The sequence below is a fragment of the Salmo salar genome, chromosome ssa22 (assembly GCF_905237065.1).
Source record: "Salmo salar chromosome ssa22, Ssal_v3.1, whole genome shotgun sequence".
Lineage (NCBI taxonomy): Eukaryota > Metazoa > Chordata > Actinopteri > Salmoniformes > Salmonidae > Salmo > Salmo salar.
The window spans coordinates 44908527-44926708 of NC_059463.1; the positions used below are offsets into that span (position 1 = coordinate 44908527).

The following is an 18182-nucleotide window of genomic DNA, read 5'->3' on the forward strand; positions in this document are numbered from 1 at the left end:
TGTTTAAAGGTCTTACTCACATTGGCTGCGGAGAGTGTGATCACACAGTCATCCGGAACAGCTGATGCTCTCATAAATGCTTCAGTGTTGCTTGCCTCGAAGCGAGCATAAAAGTCATTTAGCTTGTCTGGTAGGCTCATGTCACCGTGCATCTCGCGGCTGGACTTCCCTTTGTAGTCTGTAATAGTTTGCAAGACACTTCTATTTTTAACAGAAATTGCTGAGGTCACGGCCTTCTTGCTAGTTTTTGTTTACCCTGCGTTTATAACCAGTGGAAAGGTGGTGTTTATAGGACGTTCAGGACAACAGCAAATTCAAAAAAAGGTCAATTCATGACGTCGGTGATCATCAGGACAGAAATACAGAGCTCCTGAAAGAGACTAGAGTTGGAATTGTTTTTTAAACACTATAATTTGTTTATAAATGTGATAGCTGTAATTTTTGTTTATGGTTTATGCAGCTTGTTGGCCATTAGCCAATCGGCATTTCTCAACGAGTTCAAAACACGGGAATGCATTCAACTGGTAATTACGATTTCACAACTGGTACATTCCTACCTCCCATATGGTGACGAACGCAGCATAACCTTTCAACGCACACGTGACTTCTTTCTAGACCGGAAGTGTTACATTATTTACGTTCCGAAAATACAGCAGATGGTTTTGAGGGGTTCCAGGTCATGATTTTTAAAGACGTTAAAAGAAATGCTACTTTATTGTGTACCCAGAGATTAACATAGTTTAATGGTCGTTCCTACATAAAGTAGAAGTAATCTTGTCTCGTAATAGTTGGTATTACGCATTTTCTCTTTGGCTAAGTGTGGAAAGTCATACCGGAAGTTATGTAACATGTTTGAAAGGGACCGATCATCGAAATATAAATATAAATTATAGAGGTAAGTCAGCGAAAGAAGTATTACATAGTTATGTAGTGGCTGAATAACATCAGTATATGTTGTAATTAGAACCATGTCTATTAGTACAGTTGCAGGTCGCTTAATGTAACTTGTTTTCGATGTGGCACATCGGCAAAGGACAGATGGTCCCATATTGGTCATTTTCTCGTGGTTGGTCTCAAAACAGTAATAGGAGTTTGCGCGGTTATTACAATATTATCTTCCTAAATGAATTATGTTACCTAACTATTCTGTACTTGTCACACGTTAGTCAATCCCCATATAACTGAGTTGTAGTTTCATAAATGGGCCTACTGCTGTCATGTTTCACCGCTGTCTAAATAACCCTCGAATTCTATCCAGGGGGCCCATAGTTATACATTTCAACAATTAAGTGATACCATTTCAATGAGAGGCAGTACATTGCTTGTTTGTAAATAACATATGCTCAGTTCTTCTGTTTTATGAATGTTTTCTAGTTGTTTTGATGGTTATACTTCCCTGGGTCACCTGAAGACTGCTTTTAAAAGCATGGAAACGTTGTCCAGTCACAGTGCTTACCTTCTCCAGCAGTTACAGGAGCAGAGGATACAGGGGCTACTCTGTGACTGCATGCTAGTAGTCAAAGGAGTATGCTTCAAAGCCCACAAAAATGTACTTGCTGCATTTAGCTCCTATTTCAGGTGTGTCATTAATAATAATCATCCACAAGTCATGTAGTGAATATATTCAAGAATATTGCCATACTAGATGAATACCTTGATTCTTAGGATTTTGTTTTTCCCTTACTACTACTACTGATATTAAACAAAACAGACATGAAATGGAGATTCAACATGCTTTGTTTCTCATATTATAGCCTGATAGAGCTCCACAGGGATAAATTAGTAATGTGTCGACATTGTAAAATAACCTTTTTACTTTTGTCCCCGCAGGTCTTTGTTCCAAAATTCGCCAAGTCAAAAAAATGATGTTTTTCAACTGGTCATTCAGGATGTGGGAGGTATAGGCCAGATACTGGACTACATGTACACTTCCCATCTAGACGTCAACCAGGACAATGTACAAGCGCTGTTGGACATCGCCCAGTGCTTACAGGTCCCAAATGTACAGAGCATGTGCAACACTTTCCTGAAACCCAGCGCTCCTGCCGTGGAGGCCCCTTCTTTCTCATTGTCTGGTGTCTTGACCTCGGAACACGACTACCTCCTCGGGACTGGCCTTGCCCAAGACGTGGACCTTCCTTGCCCTTCTTCAGTAGGACAGAGATCTGCCTTTGGCAGTGGGGCACCAATGTCTCATGGTGGGAACGCTACCTCTGAGACTACAGCCATTACCCAGCCAGTCCCAGAGAAGCAGCTAGTACACGGCTACAAGCTACGCAACTTCTACAGCAAGCAGTACTTCAAGCAGAGTGCTGCTGCTGAGTTTAGCAATGCAGCATTAAACCAAGGCCCAAGCCCCCTGGTGCTGGTTGAAGAGCAGCAGTTCCAATTTGGGGTCACACAACCATGCGCGAATGCCCCTGTATGTTCAGGCAATGTGGTTCAGTCAAACCCACCCTGTCCGCAGGCTATACCAGCTGAGAAGGAGTTTGGTTCAACGTTGCCTGCTGAAGACTTGTCAACCACAGCCAACCCAGGAGGAAAAGTATCCCCTGTCAACAAGCCCATGCGGCCAAAGAAAGCCGTCTACCTGAAGAAATACAACTACCTGCGCCCTCAGAAGGCTCTAGAAGAGATGTGCCTGGAGCAGAGCAGCGAACCAGTCAACCACTGCCCAAAGGAGACTCACCAAGAGGAGGTAGTGGTCCAGAGTGAGACACCTGAAGCTCCTGTAGACTGCCTACCTCCCATAGACTGCCTGACCAGAGACAGGGAAGTGGTGTTGGAGACTGCAATGGATTCTCAACTTCCAAGTCCACCTCCTGTTGACCAAGAGGAGGAACCGGACCCACCAACCATCAGTGATCCAACAGAACCAACTGGGTATAAGGTGCAGTACTGCTGTGAGATGTGCGGGAAGACCTTTAAACACCCAAGCAACCTGGAACTTCACAAGCGCTCACACACTGGTAGTTTGTTAATTTCACTATTGTGTCATTACTGATTTTTGGAGCTTTAAAATGTGTGGGAAAAATGCACAAAAAAGTTGTATGCTGAGTTTTTGTAAGGTGAAAAATTGTTTTAGTTTTTTTTCTCACAGGGGAGAAACCATTCCAGTGTAATGTTTGCAGGAAAAACTTTTCACAGGTAAAGGTGCACAGTTATCCTTTGTTCAATCAATTTATGAAAGTCATTTAGTGTGTCCACTAGGCAAATGGGGAGGTTTACATGAACACAGTTTTTTTTGACAGGCAGGTAATTTGCAGACCCATTTACGACGCCATTCTGGAGAAAAACCTTACATTTGTGAACTCTGTGGGAAAAGGTAAACACTTATTTCTTTTTTTTTTTTTTTTTTACAATTTAGAAAAGTTTTCCATATTGGGTGATCTGTCACCATACTGCTAGAATGGGCAGCTCTAAATCAGTTGTCTCCAACTCTGGTCCTGTTCTGTTACTTGGTGGGCCCGCTTTTGATCTAGCCTAGTAGTTGTAGACCCTTGCTCTAGATAGCACTGTGGAGGGCACTACAAATACATAACACATTTACAAACAATACATTAGACCTTCATAAGCAGTAACAGAACAATCATGAATGTGCATGTGCCACAGCCGTCTAGATAACAATGGATGTGAGTCATAACATGGACTCAGCCATCTAATGTGGTGTATTTGTGTTATGCTGACTACTTCTCCTTCCCTTACTGTGGCATCTCCCAGCTTTGCTGCCTCGGGGGATGTTCAACGTCACATTGTGATCCACACGGGAGAGCGGCCACACCTGTGTGACATATGTGGACGCGGTGAGTGCTACAACCAACAAATTACTTATCCCAGTATGGATTCCTGGCGCAATATAAACATGGATTCTTAGATGTTACAGTGTTACTATGTGCGTTTTAAGGTGGGCGGTATATAATGTTTGAGAAATCAAATATCAATGAATAATTCTGACATTCTCATAACATTACAAGGCCTGCTATATATAAGCTTTTAAAAATGTAAAGAAACAACAATTAAACGTGTTTATAATAGTGATGGAAAGTTTGGCTCATTTTACTAATCTTTTCGACTCGTTCAATCAAAAGAACAAATCTTTAGACTAATTTGGTTCATTTGAGTCAATAATGGCCAGAGCACGCTGGACCCCCTACTGGCGGAAGATGAACTGAAAACTCGAAAGAGTCATGAGTCTACAAGCCTGTCTCATTCACATGTCATTCACCATAGGGGCTTAGCGTAATTTGTGACTGAGACTTATAAATGTGTGCTTTAAACAATATACATTTGTTGATTGCTAGGCATACAAATAAGATTATTTACTGATATATTTGAAACGAGGTCTAGCTGTGTCAACAACCGGACTAGATTGTGAACGACTCTTGGCGGAATGCATTGCATGTGAGGCTCATAAGCACAATGTCGCTTGCAAACTGCACCTCCCGAACACATTTTTTTCTCGAGTTCGAATTTGTTGACCAGGGGCTGTGTATGTTTTGGTTCTACAAAGCTGTGTCCATCATAAAATTCAATAATAAATTAATTGCATTCATTCTTGCGCCATGCAATCTATTATCAGTTCTAAACATGTATTTTTCTTCTCTGTGCTCATGATGTATTTTCCTGCATGCGTATATGACAGACAGTTGGTGGTCGGAGCACGTCTCTGGAGCCGCTGAGCTGGAGGGGCGTGTATTAATCCTGCTGAAAGAATCACTGCTACCAGCACTAGCAGGTCAAACCAATGACTAAAACGAATGAGTCACTCAGAAAAACAAATCATGACTCTCGAGTCAGTTACAAGAGTCGTTCAAAAAGGACTAATTGTTTGCAAACTGCACATCACTAGTTTTATAAACATGCATTTATTAAGGCTGATTAATGTCGATCTATCCATTATTATTATTAAGTGTTACCAAGTCCTCATTGAATGCATGTTGTATCCTTCCTTACTCAGGGTTCAGCAACATCAGCAACCTGAAGGAGCACAAGAAGACCCACACTACAGACAGAGAGTTCACCTGTGACCAGTGTGGCAAGTCCTTCAACATGCACAGGAAACTGCTGAAGCACAAGATCAGACACTCCGGGGAGAAACCGCACACCTGCCAGACCTGTGGTGCGTATCAACCTGTATTAGGACAGACCCTGAGGTTGTCCGAATATGGATACTGTATTTTATAGATACAGACATGAAGACCACAAGAAAAGTTTGGTAGAAAAAAGTGTCTGTGAATGTAGTTTTCCAAATTCAGGCAACAGTATATTTTTCTGCATGAAGGCAGTAGTTGAGAGCACAATGTCAATGGATGGTTGATTGTGTTGGTTGGGTACATATCATGATAACTCATATCAAACCGTACCGCAGGGAAGAGCTTTGCTGGGTCGGGCGACCTGCGTCGCCACGTGAGAACGCACACGGGGGAGAGACCCTACCTCTGCAACACCTGCGGCAAGAGCTTCACCCGCTCGGCTGTCCTGAGGAGACACTGCAGCATGCACTGCAAGGCCACGCCTGACGACTCCAGCCCTGACGTAGAGGACCCAGAGCAGCCTGGCAGTAGCAGTACTGACGGAGGAGGAGGCCCATTCCACAAGCCTGTCAGCCACAGTAAAGCACCTGAGCCCAGGCAACCATCACCAACCTCCAATACCGTGATGGAGCTCGATAAGCCTTCGCCCCCACCAGCACATACAGAAGCCCCGTCGACTAGTATCCACCTTAGCCCGTCTACCTCAACGTCCTTCCCCGAGCTGCGCTCCATCGTTCCCCAGCACCTCGCCATCGTGCCCCAGCACCTCCTCCCCTCCACCCCCTCCCAGCAGCAGGAGAAGTGCCCTCCTCTAGCAGACTCCCTGAAACTGGGAAAAGCTCACCTACCTCAAGAGGCCCTTGTGTTTGGCCCCTATGTGGAGAACGGGCCGGTGGGTGTGGAGATACAACAGCAGGGGTCTGGGGCCTCGGTGGTGGCCCGGCCATACCTCTCAGCCCCAGACAGTTACTGTGGGGCCATCCCAGGTAGCCGCCCCAGTGGTACCCCCTACAGGGCAAGTGAGGGACCCTTCTTTTCCAGTGTAACACTATGGGGGCTGGCCATGAAAACACTGCAGAATGACAATGACTTGGAGCAGTGAAAGCTGGAGCAAGTAGTGTGTCTAATGTGGCTTCCTTTCCTCGTCTCGTCTCCTTTGTCAGCGCTGATTTGAAGACACTGTTGTAGGGCAAAACCACATCATTCATCTGTTCAGTTCTTTCACATTGTAGATGAAGGGAAGGAGATGAGGACAGGAGGTCACTTTAGTCTATTCAGAACTAGTCATAGTTATGAAGGAAGACTGCTTAGCACTATGATATTATCTAACTTCAATGAATAGAATATAACACTCAGGTATTTCCTTTTATAGGATATTGTTTTTAGAACAATGTGTTATAAAGATGGCAAAAAATGTATATTCTTTCTGGATAAGTATGCACTGTTTTGAAATAAAAGATGCCAAAAATAGTTTTTTTAGTTTAAAATATATTGTATTTTCATGCAGTAATGTTACAATGGTGTATTGTGTAAGCCTGCTCTGTCAACCACACAACATAGAGGAAATGTATTTGGTTCAGTATGGCTTCAATAAATGTCTCCTTTAGTGGCTCCAAGCCAGTGGCTAAGTTCTCTCTTCAGAACAGGGATTTAGTCTGCAGTCTGAGTTCTCTGACCTTCTCCATGAAGATAACATTAGGCATGAACATGAAGTCATGAGAATGTTCACAGCTAAGGTCTATGGATTGAGAATAGGCACAGACAATGTTGCAGCAGTGCATAGAATATCAAAAAGTCAGAGAAATATTGCTATAATCTTGTAATATTTTCTATAAATTCACAATCGAAAATTTCACGGTAAAGTGGAATGGGAACAATAGCAAAGCATAGCAAAATGTCTATCAGAAGGCCTTCCTGCAGCCACTGCCCTACAACAGGTTCATGTGAGCTGGGCACGGGGCTGTTCAGCGGCTATGGAGCTGAAATTGGAGATCAGTCCTCCACTTCGCGTTGATCGGAGTACTGTTTTTGGTACGACACTTTTATGACACAATAAGGACTACATTTCTCAAACTAATCACAACTATTCACTTTTGGGCTGAAGAACTATAGCTAATTGTAACTAAACACGGCCACCTACACATGATGATAAAGTTGCTTATTTCCATAACTAACGGGAGTAATTTTTGTCTAATTCTAAATATTGTGTAATAGACTAACCCTAAAAAAAGTCCCAATAGGGAAAAACAGCAATCCAAGTTGGTGAGAAGGGGTGCACAAATAACACAAAATATTTGTTTTGTTAATGCAACAATTTTCTTGCCCTGGACCTGCTCTCAGGGGTTTATGTCTTGTGTTGCCTATGTATGGGATGTAATGTTGTTACATCACTTACGCTGCCAACAGCAGCATCCATAACTCGAAGGGACCGCCTTTGAGGAGCATCAACGAGAGCTTGGCCATATTGTGCATCCAGCTTGTCGTAAATCGTCTGCGTCACACCTACACCGGCGTTCATCGTTAAAGCAATAAAATAGGACAAAATAAACACGAACTACAAGTAAAAACGTTAACAGGTAAGTGCTGATGTATTAGTCAATAGCATATACAGGTTTATCGTTCGTATCATTAAAATTGTGCTTATTGCAACCGGAACATTCATAGGATACAATGGATGTGTAATTCTCGAGCGCTGCTTCGTGTATTTTTATAATGAAATTAACGAAAATAATCACCTTGCATACAGTATATTTTATCAATTGCAATGTGATATGTAGGTGTGATTTTGCTTCATCTCAGGAGTGATTCGCTACGTTAAAATAAAATGAAAACAATCACATGTATTTCTCAGACAATCACTGAACGATTTGTATCTCCGAACAGGTTATACATTTCCAGCCTTTCTTCTGGGAAAATGGTTAAATTGGGGAATAATTTCAGTGACAAAAACAACGCCAAAACCGTCTCAGAAGATGGATTCGACACCATTCCCCTTATAACACCCCTAGATGCCAGTCAACTGCAGTTCCCTGCACTCGACAAGGTAAGATTTATTCAAGTGACTTGAATGCCTATTGATGCAATAGATCTACGCTACCCATCGTCAAATGTTTTCATGGGGTCCGTTTTCTTTATAGTCTGAAATAATATGAATGTGGTCAAATAAGGACCCAATGGAAATAAACGTGTCTAGAGATAATATAATCACTGTTTGGTCAATAGCCTCAAATAAACATATATAAACCTATTCTCCATTACACACATGAAGGAAATAGCCCACAATTTATTCCACATGAATAAACACTTTCATGCAGGCCTATGAGCTTCATTGTTTATACATCTTGGTATTTTTCCTTGTGTTTCAGGTGGTGGTAAAGACCAAAACAGACTATGATGGGGGGAACAAGAAGAGCAGGCTGCGGTCCCCCAAAATAGCAGAATTCTCAATAAGCATAATCGAAGGGGTATCTGAACGACTCAAAGTAAGACATGTTACATTCTTCTTCTTCACCCTAGCACCTCAACCTCTTGATCATTTCAACTGCTGCCATGGCAATGGACTTTTAATGGTTTTGTTACACAGGAACTGCCTCCTCTGTTCCAGCACCATTTCAACTTCAACATCCTCAAATCACCTCTGCTTAGTCAAATACAGTGACCAATCAGATCAGCTCTGTAAAAGAGCTGATGTGAAAAGATCTGATGTGATTGGTCAAAAGACCAATTTAGTAGTGGAAAAGACCAATTTAGTAGCAAAAATCAGAATTGGGCTGCCTGTCTAAACACAACCATAGAGGTCTTTGAGAAGCAAATTGTTCGATTGCTACAGATCATCTTAAAAAGCCATATCTGCTCTGATTTGCAAGCTATCAAAGTGTGGGCCATCAACACCAATGGAGCAAATGCATCCCATGACATCCCATAGCACTTGATTTCTATATCTGTAGTGCTCTTCATGGTATTTCCCAGCTTAATAAGGCATAATCTGTTATCACTTGTAAGACATGTACTTTGCTGTAGGCAATATGCCCTGTAGATGAAAGGGACATTCGTTCTTCTCTGGCGCCAAGTCTGGTTTTGCATAGCATCCCCTCATTTACATTTTTTTAAATGATTTTTGCAAGATGTTTCTAACTCGGAGAAATATGACATCTATATCCTGGAAATCAGAAGAACTCTTAGTAAACCTCTGTCAAATAAAATTCATGACATAATTCACTATGTTTTGTCCCCCAACCAAGACAAGATCAGGGTCTATATTCATAAAGTGTCTGAGAGTAGGAGAGCTGATCTAGGACCAGTTTTGCCTTTGATTATAATGATCCTAGATCAGCACTGATACTCTGAGACTTTTAATGAATACGGCCCAGGCCTCATCACTGAGTGATTTCTCCAACACCTCTCTCCCACTCTCCGCCTCCTCAGTTCCTCAAAGCGCCAGTAGTCATTGCGTAACACTCTAGCGATGTCAGTGCAATATTCTTGTGCAGACTCTTTTAAAGACGTCATGTTTCTCACTCTGTTCAGTTTAATATCCAATTCATATTCCCTAATCAAACCCTCAGCCACGTCTTGATGAGCTCTCGTAGATCTGAACAATAGAATAGATGCAATATGGTAATAACTCCACCTAGCCTTCTGGCCCTGTATCCATAAAGCGCCACAGAGTAGTATCTAGGGGCTAGGCACCTTCATTAACCCAGAGGTGATGTTTGTGTGTCTCATCTTCCCAGGTCACTCTGCTGGTGATTTGTGCTTTGGCGTTTCTGGTTTGCGTGGTGTTTCTGGTGGTCTATAAAGTCTACCAGTATGAGCAGCCCTGTCCAGAGGGCTTCATGTATGTGGTAAGCAACTAAGCATGCCTCTTTTTTTTTTTCTTAAGTATTCAAGGTACCAATGAAGACCGACATCTTTAAGAAATCCACTAATCATATCAATGGCACCATACAATTGCATCTGCAAGATAGAACTTGCTGTGGTAAATCAATTCTCTTTTTTCTCTGTTATTGGCAACATGATGTTTGGTAATTTTGGAAATGACAGGTTTTCACAGGCACTTCCTAGACTCCAAGTCTTTCTTCTCTTGTCCACATTTCTATAGTTATTCCCTTTGTTCCTCTGTTAAATCTCTCTCCCTGTCTTGCAGCAAGGTCGGTGCATGCCGACGGGGATGTACGGTTACTACCCCCCTGGCGGGCGCGGGCGTCTCTTCACCATCATCAACCACTACAACATGGCCAAGCAGACCATCACCCGGTCCGTGTCCCCGTGGATGACCGTCATGTCCGAGGAGAAGGTCTCCCAGCAAGAGACAGAGACCCACCAGAAGCTGGCCTAACGCACTGGGCTGTATTCAGAGGTGAAATGTTAAGAATGTTACAAATAGAACTATAATAAATAGAGCTGACCTGATGCCCAATTCAACATGAGCGATAATCATCTGTTCTGCAAAATGTATTTCTATCTGAGCGTTTTGTAACGTTGCACCCTTCTGAACAGACCCTAGGATCACCATCCAGCCGTGTGAAAAATAGTATACACGTTGCCGTTCAAGCAAACCCGAAATCTGGAAAAATTGTATTTAGCTAAAATGGTTGTTCTTGAGCTACGCCAGTTAACTGATATGATATAACTGGAATGTATCAGGCATAATGTGTTTTAATCAGTGAAATTATTTGACAAATGCATTTGTGTAAGCACAGACAGGAACTGCGGTTGGATGGGTATCTGGTTTGTTTGAGTACATACACAAACAAGTCTTGCCACACAGACAGACACTTGTTGACAAAACATCTTTGTACATAAACATAATGGGGAATAAAATCTCACTTCTGTACCCCAAATATAAACTGACTGAACCATTCTAGTGTCTGTGGAGCTGGTTTAAACACATGCACGGTTCATTGTGTAAGGCTTCTGCATTTCACACAACCATACCTTGTCTTTATTACTACAAAAAACATTTGAATTACTGTCAGAGCATGTGCCATTTAACCCTTAAGAACCAGCTAAAATTATAACTTTTTGCTCCTCCTAGACTGTTTTGCCTCCCATTTGTGGATGAATGGGTGTGTGACTCACTTGAAGATGCATTTTAAATGACTAATTGACTCCTCCATTTGTGTATAGGACCTTTTTAATTCTGTCTCTTGTTCAATAGGAAAAAAGGGCGGTACTACCTAAATTAGTCCAATAAGAAATGCCCATTTTTGTTTTCCATTTCAAAACACCTGAATATGACACAGGTATGATGCTCATTATATTGAACCCTCTGTAATTTATCCGTCTCCACACGCAGCACTTAGCGTTCGTCTTTATTGGGAACTACACGATATTTGATCAGGCACTATGTCAATACCTTCATAAAGCATGTGAATGCTTATTGTCACTGCATAGCATATCCTGTATTCTTCTCATTGATATTGAATGTTTTTTTTTGCATTGCTATTGAATGTAAACGTGTAATGCTATATGAATGGGATTCTGTAGCTGTCAGTCACCCTAGAACGCAGTCAAGTCATACAAAGTGATGTGTAGTAGAACTCAAGAACTCTAAAAATGAAACCTCTGAAAGGAGTGATTAATACATTGCTTCTTATTCAACATATATGTCATTTAAGAGTAATGCCTTCTGTTCTCACATTTTTTTTTTTATACAATGACGTAAACAGAAGTACATTTGATGCTGGGTTTTTTGGGGGACAAATGAGTAATAGGCTTTGAGCTGGAAACCAATGTAAACAAATATCTATTAAAATGCACACATTTCAAAAACATTTGAGTAATCCATCGTATCTCAACAAGATGAAGTTCATTCATGTATTTACGAGCATGGTGTAATAATGCTTAATCTTGTATCAGTTCAATTCAGTAGTGTTCAATGTCCTTAAGATAAAGGAAATCATGGCTTTTAACAGTATTTTCCCCAGGGCCTTGATCAAAGTGAGATATTTTGCTGGGATAATCCTTTTGCTGGGATATAGGTTCATCCAAATGAACAGATTTTCAGAAGCATAACTCTGAGAATGAAATCTCTAAAGCTCATTGTTCCAAAGGCCATTTTCTGGATTGAGGTTCATGCCGTAGGCAACAGTAGGATACTGTTGGTTTTTCATACACTAGACTGGAGAATAGCTATAGTACAATTTGTATAATATACAGGTAACTGCCAAAATAATGTAAACACTTGAGTAAATGAGGGATACAAAGTGTATTGAAAGCAGGTGCTTCCACACAGGTGTGGTTCCCGAGTTAATTAAGCAATTAACATCCCATCATGCTTCAGGTCATGTATAAAAATGCTGGGCAGGCCATTATTTTGGCTAGCATGGCTATGCTCCCATAGGATCACAAAGACCCCATCCACAGGGCACAAGTGGTCACTGAATGGTTTGATGAGCTTAAAAACTATGTAAACCATATGCCATGGCCATCTCAGTCACCAGATCGCAACCCCTTGGAACACTTATGGGAGATTCTGGAGTGACGCCTGAGACAGCCTTTCCCACCACCAACAAAACACCAAATAATGGAATTTCTCGTGGAAGAATGGTTTCGCACAGTGGTGTGTATTTGTGGATGCCAAAAATGTACTCCCAAAATATTTATTTTGTCTGTGTTTCATAATTTTCCTTCAATTCGCAAGAGGCTGATGACTGTATCTCACAGGAGAACATCAGAGCGAGTGAAACAGTGCCCCTCTGTCTCACTACGTGCAGGCCATCTATCTGATACTGTCTGGTCCAAACAAGTATGACATTGTTGCCGCCTGTAGCATTGAATGCAAGGGAAGCCAGCAAGCATTTGGCCTCCCTTGACAAAAAAAAGTATAATGAATTTGCCAATCAGTGTTAAGCTAAACTGAGCGAGCTCAACTGTGAATGTTCCTGGCGGGGGAAAAAAAAGTGTCAAGGGAAGCCAGCTTGGAGTTGGCGTCTCTCCTATCAAATCGCTTTGAGGGCATATGTCATTAACCGAAGCAACTTGAATTGTTGCATCTTGTGTTGTTGTCCGCCGGTGGCTAGATAACTAGCTAGCTAAAATTATCCCTTTCCTAAATTAGACATGGGTGGAGATAAGGATTTGGACTTGTGGTTTTACCTAATTCTCCGTACTGGCCAATGATTATAACGGCAATTCTGAGCCAACCATTAATTCATAAATTGTTGTGCCCCTGGCCTGAGAGGATGGAAGTCCAATATGTAGCTAGATGTAGAAGGCTAATGTTAACTAGCTAACGTTGCCCATGAAGGGAAGTGTTTCTAGTGAGCAAGTATTTTAGCCAGGTAGCCTAAGACAAAAAATAAGTGTGTACTCTATGACAGAGTGATAGACCGTTTCGTCAACATGAAAGAGGGGGATGGCACTGGCGTTTCTCTACAAGTAGGGCGAGTCAACATGTTTTTCTACATGCGCGAATGCAAACAGAAATCAGAACGAAGGACATATTTAGCTTCTGTTGATTGGACTAAATTGTTTTTGGTATCTTTTAGATGTCACTGTATTAGACTAAGCAGAGGTGATTTGAGGATGTTGAAGTTGAAATGGTGCTGGAACAGAGGAGGCAGTTCCTGTTTTCTTTGTTCCTGTGGTTCTAAATCAATAGTTGTTTAGTGGCCCGAAAATGTCAGAAACATTTACTTACTTAACCAGATTGTAGGTCATGTAACTGTCTGTTACATGCAATATGCGTCGTGGACTTCACCGGACAGAGGTTGCTATCCGGTTTTGTGATAAAACAAAGGTGTGGTTGAAGTTATTCTGCCACTGTCTTCTTATTGTAGGTTGTAATATGGCTTTTTTTTTTGGGGGGGGGGGGCTTCCCCAGTGACTTTACCCACGCTCCGCTACTGCTGTCTCATCCATCCAATAGAGTTCCGGACACTTGTAGAATCTGTGCCAAGGTGCATTGAAGCTGTTCTGGCTCATGGTGGCCCAATGCCCTATTTATGACACTATGTTGGCATTTCCTTTATTTTGGCAGTTACATGTATCAACTAGTGCAGTATTTCTCAATGCCAATCCTCGAGTACCCCCAACACCACATATTTTTGTTGTAGCCCCAGACAAAAAACTCGCTGTAATTTGGAGAAATAAGAGAAAATTGTCAAATTTCTTTCACAAGCAGTGCTTCAATTTATTTGTCTTAGGACTAGGTTTCAACACAAGCAGCAAGTGCCAAGTGGAGTTATACCAACAAAAATACTCCCATTGATTGATCATAACTACCATATTTACACAAATAAAGGCTTACATGGTCTGTGTAACTCATAACCCTTTCTTGAAAATAATCCATCTGCAAGAGCTAAACAATACACATTGTAGACATAAGCTTTGTTGAGATGGTCTTTCATATGTATTTATTTCAATGGTATGCACGTTTTTGTGGTTTTCTCATATCTTTTCCCTTAAACGACAAAAATGTGCATACCATTGAAATAAATACATATGAAAGACCATAAGGGTTTCAAAAAACATTTTCTTCATCTCAACAAAGCGTAAGTCTACAATGTGTATTGTCAAGACCGCAATACAAACAAAGAATGATGAATAGCTCAAAAACCACTTACTTCCTTTGAGAAAGACGGTAGAGGACAGTTGCTGTTGATGCAATAACAAGCATTGTGGTCAGAATGTGATACTGATCGCCCATATATACACACAGTACAGGTGGACGACAGCACTTTGCATTCGGCCAATAGTGTGCTTTACTGCATTTGTAAACATGCGTTTACACTGTCCTCTAGTGGATCGAGTACGGTTGACAGTAGTGAAGTCGTCCTCAAAGCACGTCTGGGGTCAGTTCTCTTCGGAGTAGGAAAAGCTGGTCCTAAACCCAACACTTCGTCCATCCAACCATATACTTCAATGTGATAACCACTTAAGCCCAGGCTGATGTCACTTCCTGCTGATGGAAGTCACTTACTTCCTGGTTCTGCCAGGTTCAAGGGGTTAGCTGTCGTACCAATCCAGGAAGAGCAGAGAGAAGGAGCACATGACGAGGAAGAAGAGAATCCAGACACGGAATCCAGCATTGTTTTGGATGGCCTGGAAACGCAAGGCACGCATACGATGAAACCACATAGTTAAAAGAGATCACTGGCTGTGCTAAGCACCTCAAGAGTCAGTCACGAATATTTGGTACATTTGTTTTTCTAAAAGTTACTTCCTCCAATGGAAACATATGGACACCCTCATAATAAAAAAATATTTAGATAAATATTTCCAAATATGTTTAATATCTACATACAATAATATACTGTACAGTATAAAGAGCAGGGGAAACTACTGGGGTTGTTTTGCATAGCCTGCCATTACCTCTCGGATGTCCTCGTTTCCCTCTTTGACGTTTTCAGTGGCTCCCACAACTAGCTGATGGATACTGTCTATCTCAGTTTCCTGTGAAGACCACAAAACAGGAAATAAAAACACACTAATAACACATCAATCACACTTTATTAAGTGGGATGGGCATTAGACCAGGGGGAATAAGGAAGTCACTCACTTGCATTAGCACCTTCTCCGCAAAAATCTCCTGGAGTCGCGAGATCTCGACAACCTTGCCTTCGATTTGCCTGAAAAACATTGGGAGGAGATGAATTCATATTTTTCTTCGTTGCTTCACCTCAGTCATATTTAGGAATGTAGTGGTAAGAATGGTCTGAAGGGCTGATTAAACACTAACCTGACTTCATCTACTAGGTTGCTCATCTCACTCACCAGCCTCTGGTTCTCCTGTTCAAACTAGACAGAGTGAAACCCAATCAAATCAACGTTTATTTTTCATTTGCAAAAAATACAACAGGTGTAAACAGTACAGCTAAATGCTTACTTACAAGCTCTTCCTCAACAATGCAATGTCTAATATCAAAATACAAAAATCAGAATAGGATTTTAAAGAGCATGGAATCAATACTAAGTCAGATATCTACAAATAAAAACACGGGAAGTAAAACACATGAGAATTTACACTATATACACAAGGTCAGTACCAGTATCATATCAATATGCAGTTGGTAGATACAGTGCATTCGGACCCCTTGACTTTTTTCACATTTTGTTACGTTAAAGCCTTATTCTAAAATGTATTAAAACATTTTTTTCCCCTCAATCTACACACAATACCCTATAATGACAAAGCAAAAACAGGTTTTTAGAAATGTTTGCAAATGTATTCAAACTAAAAAACTGAAATATCAAATGTACTTAAGTATTCAGACCCTTTACTCAGTACATTGTTGAAGGAGTTTTGGCAGCGATTACAGCCTCGAGTTTTCTTGGGTATGACTCTACAAGCTTGGCACAGCAGTATTTGGGGAGTTTCTCCCATTCTTATCTGCAGATCCTCTCAAGATCTGTCAGGTTGGATGGGGAGCGTCGCTGCACAGCTATTTTCAGGTCTCTCCAGAGATGTTCGATTGGGTTAAAGTCCAGACTCTGGCTGGGCCACTCAAGGACATTCAGAGACTTGTGCCAAAGCCACTCCTGTGTTGTTTTGGATGTGTGCTTAAGGTCATTGTTCTGTTGGAAGGTGAACCGTCGCCCAAGTCTGAGGTCCTGAGCACTCTGGAGCAGGTTTTCATCAAGGATCTCTCTGTACTTTGCTCCATTCATCTCTGCCTCGATCCTGACTAGTCTCCCAGTCCCTGCCAGTGAAAAACATCCCCACAGCATGATGCTGCGTCCACCATGCTTCACCATATGGATGGTGCCAGGTTTCCTCCAGATGTGACGCTTGGCATTCAGGCCAGAGTTCAATCTTGGTTTCATCAGACCCGAGAATCTTGTTTCTCATGGTCGGAGAGTCTTTTAGGTGCCTTTTGGCAAACTCCAAGTGGGCTGTCATGAGACTTTTACTGAGGAGTGTCTTCAGTCTGGCCACTCTACTATACAGGCCTGATTGGTGGAGTGCTGCAGAGATGGTTGTCCTTCGGGAAGGTTCTCCCATCTCCACAGAAGAACTCTAGAGCTCTGTCAAAGTGACAATCAGGTTCTTGACCTCCTTCCTGAACAAGGCCCTTTTCCCCCCGATTGCTCAGTTTGGCCGGCTCTAGGAAGTGTCTTGATGGTTCCAAACTTCTATTTAAGATTGACGGAGGCCACTATGTTCTTGGGGACCTTCAATGCTGCATAAATGTTTTGGTACCCTTCCCCAGATCAGTGCCTCCACACAATCCTGTCTCAGAGCTCCAAGGACAATTTCTTTGACCTCATGGCTTGGTTTTTGATCTGACATGCACTGTCAACTGTGGGACCTTATATGGACAGGTGTGTGCCTTTCCAAAGCATGTCCAATCACTTGAATTTACCACAGGTGGACTACAATCAAGTTGTAGAAGCATCTCAAGAATTATCAATAGAAACAGGATGCACCAGAGCTCAATTTCGAGTCTCATAGCAAAGGGTCTGAATACTTTTGTAAATAAGGTATTTCTGTTTTATTTTAAAGTAATTAGCAAAAATGTTTTTAAAAACTGTTTTCGCTTTGTCATTATGGGGTATTGTGTGTAGATTGATGAGGGAAAAACACAATTTAATACATTTTAGAATATGGTTGTAATGTAAGAAAATATGGAAAAAGTCAAGGGGTCTGAATACTTTCTGAATCCACTGTTCATGTAGGCAGGGGTAAAAGTGACTTGAATCACATGAGATCAGACAACAACGTAGAGACAATAATAGAAAAGTGCATTGGGGAGAGAGCGAGCAAGCACATGTTAGCATACACAACATCTCTGTTCCATAATTCCATACCATCTGCATCTCCTCAGGTGAGAGCTCGTCATCCACACGACCCTGGCCCTCTTCCCACAGGCTCACATTGTTCTCCGGGACCTCCATCACGCTTCGCTCTTCAGGGAGAAAACAAGGAGATGTACACTCTTCACTTCACTGTATATAGACTTTTTCTACTGCATGTTTATTTGTTTATTCCATGTGTAACTCTGTGTTGTTGTATGTGTCGATCTGCTTTGCTTTATCTTGGCCAGGTCACAGTTGTAAATGAGAACTTGTTCTCAACTAGCCTACCTGGTTAAATAAAGGTAAAAAAAAAAGCTAACGCAAAGATTAAGAAGTCACTCCTTTCATAACTCTTTATTTTAAATACAGAAGTTGACTATTTCCATTCAAACATTTCAGTTAAAGGCA

The 18182-nt window shown here is 41.6% G+C and overlaps 3 protein-coding genes across 10 annotated transcripts in view; 2 read left to right on the top strand and 1 right to left on the bottom strand.

The window, feature by feature from the left end:
* Positions 1–628: 628 nt before the first annotated feature.
* zbtb49 (zinc finger and BTB domain containing 49) lies at positions 629–6503 on the top strand. Of its 7 annotated transcripts, none has more exons than XM_014167534.2 (9): positions 629–895; positions 1375–1578; positions 1831–2969; positions 3086–3147; positions 3252–3325; positions 3721–3803; positions 4643–4735; positions 4958–5119; positions 5369–6503. In XM_014167534.2, exons 2-9 carry the CDS (start codon positions 1427–1429, stop codon positions 6133–6135), a joined length of 2532 nt encoding a protein of 843 aa, XP_014023009.1. In that variant the 5' UTR covers positions 629–895; positions 1375–1426; the 3' UTR covers positions 6136–6503. The 7 variants fall into 7 exon arrangements, with proteins under 7 accessions (XP_014023009.1, XP_014023006.1, XP_014023012.1 ...); XM_014167531.2 differs by having other exon boundaries at positions 636–895; positions 1348–1578; XM_014167537.2 differs by lacking the exon at positions 1375–1578 and having other exon boundaries at positions 636–895.
* Positions 6504–7573: 1070 nt separating this feature from the next.
* Positions 7574–11807, top strand: nsg1 (neuronal vesicle trafficking associated 1). The gene is made up of 5 exons (NM_001140386.1): positions 7574–7609; positions 7917–8076; positions 8399–8515; positions 9767–9877; positions 10180–11807. The coding sequence occupies exons 2-5, from the start codon at positions 7948–7950 to the stop codon at positions 10369–10371; spliced, it is 549 nt and encodes a 182-aa protein (NP_001133858.1). The 5' UTR covers positions 7574–7609; positions 7917–7947; the 3' UTR covers positions 10372–11807.
* A 2337-nt stretch (positions 11808–14144) lies between these two features.
* LOC106583357 (syntaxin-18) overlaps positions 14145–18182 on the bottom strand; it is a 58815-nt gene continuing 54777 nt past the window's right edge. For both annotated transcript variants that reach the window (XM_045705203.1, XM_045705204.1), the window contains 5 exons: positions 17787–17884; positions 15718–15776; positions 15538–15607; positions 15351–15431; positions 14145–15080 (listed from right to left, as the gene is read on the bottom strand). In XM_045705203.1, coding sequence (XP_045561159.1) covers positions 14985–15080; positions 15351–15431; positions 15538–15607; positions 15718–15776; positions 17787–17884 — 404 coding nt within the window. In that variant the 3' untranslated portion in view covers positions 14145–14984. The remainder of the gene's footprint in view (positions 15081–15350; positions 15432–15537; positions 15608–15717; positions 15777–17786; positions 17885–18182) is intronic.

Coding starts and splice junctions, on each gene's coding strand:
- zbtb49 (XM_014167531.2), top strand. CDS start 1,364: ATGTTTTCTAGTTGTTTTGATGGTTATACTTCCCTGGGTCACCTGAAG. Junction 3,326..3,720: donor TGTGAACTCTGTGGGAAAAG/GTAAACACTTAT, acceptor GGCATCTCCCAG/CTTTGCTGCCTCGGGGGATG. Junction 4,736..4,957: donor ACTGCTACCAGCACTAGCAG/GTCAAACCAATG, acceptor TTCCTTACTCAG/GGTTCAGCAACATCAGCAAC.
- nsg1 (NM_001140386.1), top strand. CDS start 7,948: ATGGTTAAATTGGGGAATAATTTCAGTGACAAAAACAACGCCAAAACC. Junction 8,077..8,398: donor AGTTCCCTGCACTCGACAAG/GTAAGATTTATT, acceptor CTTGTGTTTCAG/GTGGTGGTAAAGACCAAAAC. Junction 8,516..9,766: donor GGGTATCTGAACGACTCAAA/GTAAGACATGTT, acceptor TCATCTTCCCAG/GTCACTCTGCTGGTGATTTG.